We start from the raw sequence: 3,919 nt of genomic DNA on the forward strand, positions 1-3,919 counted from the left end.
TCCATCCTATGCAGGAAGGATAGGCCATGGATGAGTGGGATTTGTTTCATCAGGCAAGACTCAACCACAGCCACCACAGGGAGCAAGGAGGACGTGGTGTCCCACCTTTGCTCTATGCCTGTGTTTGCAGTGAGTATGGTCCCCAGGCCACAAGAAGAGGTCGGTGGTGTTTCCTGCAGGATGAGGACCTTCTCAGGGCCATGGACCATGGTTTGGGGTACTGCTCCAAAGGAGGAGTAGCTCACAGCCTGGTGATCTCAATAGAACTCGCTGCTGACACCCCTCTCTTTCCTTTTCAGGTGTATGGGAGAATGGTAGAGAGTCGGTAAGACCATGCTCTACACCATGACATGTTGGTTCCTGGTCCTGGTCCTCCACCTGGTCCTCCTGAGCCCACTGCAGGTGGCAGCCTGCCCTGCACGCTGCGAGTGTGCCCCGCAGCTCAAATCAGTGGTGTGTCACCGCAAGCGGCTCACTGCCATCCCCGAGGGCATCCCCACAGAGACCAAGATCCTGGAGCTCAACAAGAACCGCATCCGCTGCCTGAACCCGGGGGACCTCTCCCCATACCCCTTGCTGGAGGAGCTGGACTTCAGCGAGAACATCATCACCAATGTGGAGCCAGGAGCTTTCAGCAACCTGTTCAACCTGCAGACTCTGCGGCTTCGGGGAAACCAGCTCAAGCTCATCCCCCCGGGGGTCTTCACCAAGCTGACCAACCTCACCATCTTGGACATCAGCGAGAACAAACTCGTCATCCTTCTGGACTACATGTTCCAGGACCTGAGGAACCTGAAGAGCCTGGAGGTGGGTGATAATGACCTGGTGTACATCTCCCAGCGCGCCTTCTCAGGGCTGCTCGGCCTGGAGCAACTGACCATTGAGAAGTGCAATCTGACCTCCATCTCGGCTGAGTCACTCTCCTACCTCCAGAACCTCGAGGTGCTGCGGCTCCGGCACCTCAGCATCTCTGCGCTGGAGGAGCAGAACTTCAAGAAGCTCTACAACCTCCTGCAGCTGGAGATCGACAACTGGCCGCTGCTGGAAGACATCTCCCCCACCAGCTTCCAGGGCCTGAACCTCACCTCACTCTCCATCACCTACACCAACATCACAGCCGTGCCCACCGCTGCCTTGAGGAACCTGGTGTACCTCCGCTACCTGAACCTGTCCTACAACCCCATTAGCACTGTGCTGAAGGGCTCCTTTAAAGACCTCATCCGGCTCCAGGAGCTGCATATCGTGGGCGCTCTCTTGGTGTCCGTGGAGCCGCAGGCCTTCTCTGGTCTGAGACAAATCCGTCTGCTCAACCTCTCCAGCAACTTTCTCTCCACACTGGAGGAGAGCACCTTCCACTCTGTGAACACGCTGGAGACGCTGCGGGTGGACAGGAATCCCTTGGCCTGCGACTGCCGCCTCCTCTGGATCCTACAGCGACGGAAGACGCTCAACTTTGACGGCCAGCAGCCCATGTGCTCCACACCGCCTGAAATCCAGGGGAACGCTTTGCGTGACTTCCCCGACTCCGTGCTCTTCGAGTATTTCACCTGTCAGAAGCCCAAGATCAGGGATCGGAAGCTGCAGCACGTGACGGCCCGCGAAGGGCAATCCGTGTCCTTCCTGTGCCGGGCGGACGGGGAGCCAGAGCCCTCCATCGTCTGGGTGTCCCCTCAGCACCGCATGATCACCACGCGCAGCACGGGGCGAGCAGTCGTACTGCCGGGGGGCACCCTGGAGATCCGCTTTGCCCAAGTGCAGGACAGCGGTACCTACATCTGCATTGCCAGCAACGCAGGGGGCAACGACACCTATTTTGCCACTCTGACGGTCAAGGGACACCCGAACGATGGCTCCTCCAACGCCAACCGGACTTTGTACCTCAATGAGTTCAATGACACCTACCATAACGACACGCAGGTCTTCTTGAAGTTCACGCTTGATCTCAAGACCATCCTGGTGTCCACAGCCATGGGCTGCATCACCTTCCTCGGCGTGGTCCTCTTCTGCTTCCTGCTCCTCTTCGTTTGGAGCCGGGGCCGAGGGCAGCACAAGAACAATTTCTCGGTGGAATATTCCTTCCGGAAGGTGGATGGACCCACCACCACCACGGGCCAAGGAGGAGCCAGGAAGTTCAACATGAAGATGATCTGAGCCTCTCCAAAGGAGAACCGTTGGCTGCGCCCGGCCCCAGGCACGGCTGTGGCACAATGGGGCCAGGGGGCACAGGGGCATCAGTGATGTCCTGGGGCATCGACAGGGCCAGCAGCACGGTCAGGGACCGAGGGCTGTTGGACTGGATGATCTTGGAGGTCGTTTCCGACCTTAATGATTCTGTGATTGGATGACCCAGCTGGCCCCAGCCCCGCAGTGACCCCACAAGTGGCCCAGGGGCCATCCCAGCTCTTGATGTAGCTGATGTTTTTGCTACCAACTATGCATTTCTCAGTGAGATCAGCAGCATTTTGGCCTGGGAAAAAAACAAACAAACAAACAAACAACCAGAAAACAACAACTTTTCTTCCCCCTGTTCCCTTTTTTTTTTTTTTTTTTTTCTTTTTTTTTTTTTTGTTCTGTTTTTAAGAGACTTAAGAAAACCATCTCGGTGTTATTTATGGTTGTTCTTTTTTTTTTTTCCTCTGACACTTTTTTTAAAATGAATTTCCAAAAGAAAAGTCTTCCGGTGCGACACAGGACTGGGGAGCAGCACTGGGGTGTCCCCAAACCCTCCCTGGGCACAGACAGACCCCAAAGCACAGCCACACCGTGGGACCTTCACCTGGGTGACTCCAGCACAGGGCAGCTCAACCCTGTGGGCTGGGGGTGCTCCTGCACAAGCAATAATGATCCGCACCTGTGCAGGTTGGTGCTGGGGTGTGAGAAGGAAGCAATGGAAAAAATGAGGCAACAGGCATTAAGAATTGGAGGAGCAGCCCCACAGAAAGGCTGTAGCCAGGGTTGGGGTTGACCTGTTGGCGGCTGTGGAGCAGTGGGGTGGTTCTGCTATGGGTGCAAAAAGCAGCTTGGGGTGAATGCAGGGCATTTCCTTCAGCTTGCAAACTTGAAGGCTGCAGGACAGAAGGAGCTGCCTCATCCTGCATGGAGAAGGCCAAAACAAAAAAAAAAGACAGGAGAGAAGAAAAAAAGGAGTTGGAGCTGAGGAACCAGTGGGAGAAGCAACCCCAGAGAAAAGGTCCCGGATGGTGCTGCTGCAGCTGGAAGGGGCAGGAAGGTCCTGGCTGTGTGTGCACACGTGCAAAGCATGGGTACATGCACAGCACCCATGCAGGTTCCTCTACTGCTCATTTCCCCATTTGCCATTGCAGCCATCCTCCAGCAGCTCCTGTTTTCAACATGGGGAGCCCCCGTGGTCCCACTTCTTCCTCTCGCCCTTTTTCCTCATCCTCAGATCCCACATCTCTCAGTGGTGGGCACTCGCTGCTATGGGGACAGTCCCCAGCGTTGTGATCCTTGTCCTGTTGGTTCTTTCACCTCTGGCCTCGGGACGTGATTTTGGGCTGAGAAAAGGAACCATCCCCATTCTGGTGGGCACATCCCACTGGGTGTCCCTTCTCCTTGGGAACACACCCAAGATCACCAAGACTCCTGCTGGAATTAATGGCATCCCCAGGCATTTGGGGCTGTGTTTTGGGCACAAACCCCCCAGGCTGCTCCCACACTTTTCCCTGCCCATGTTTTGGAATTGTGATGGGGACATCCATCTCACACTGTCATCCTTCCATGGGTCCCATTGCATGCCAGGTGCCTCCATGCCCCCCATATCACCCCACTTGGGGTTGATTTTTACCTGGGGGGTGGGAAGGGTTTGAGCACAAATCCTTGCAGCCAGGAACCTGCCATGTGCAAAAGAAGGTTTGGGCAGTGCGGACCTGCACAGTTTTATAGGTGATGAGCATGTGAA

At 55.8% G+C, this 3,919-nt stretch overlaps 1 protein-coding gene across 1 annotated transcript; it reads left to right on the forward strand.

Annotated features, from left to right (window-relative positions):
* The first annotated feature begins 333 nt into the window (after window positions 1-333).
* LINGO3 (leucine rich repeat and Ig domain containing 3) lies at window positions 334-2,188 on the forward strand. Its single transcript, XM_042835998.1, has one exon. It carries the CDS (start codon window positions 334-336, stop codon window positions 2,149-2,151), a length of 1,818 nt encoding a protein of 605 aa, XP_042691932.1. The 3' UTR covers window positions 2,152-2,188.
* The last annotated feature ends 1,731 nt before the right edge of the window (window positions 2,189-3,919 follow it).

This window comes from Centrocercus urophasianus, unplaced genomic scaffold (genome assembly GCF_019232065.1).
Source record: "Centrocercus urophasianus isolate 14NV4802_14NV808 unplaced genomic scaffold, USGS_Curo_1.0 seq_56, whole genome shotgun sequence".
Lineage (NCBI taxonomy): Eukaryota > Metazoa > Chordata > Aves > Galliformes > Phasianidae > Centrocercus > Centrocercus urophasianus.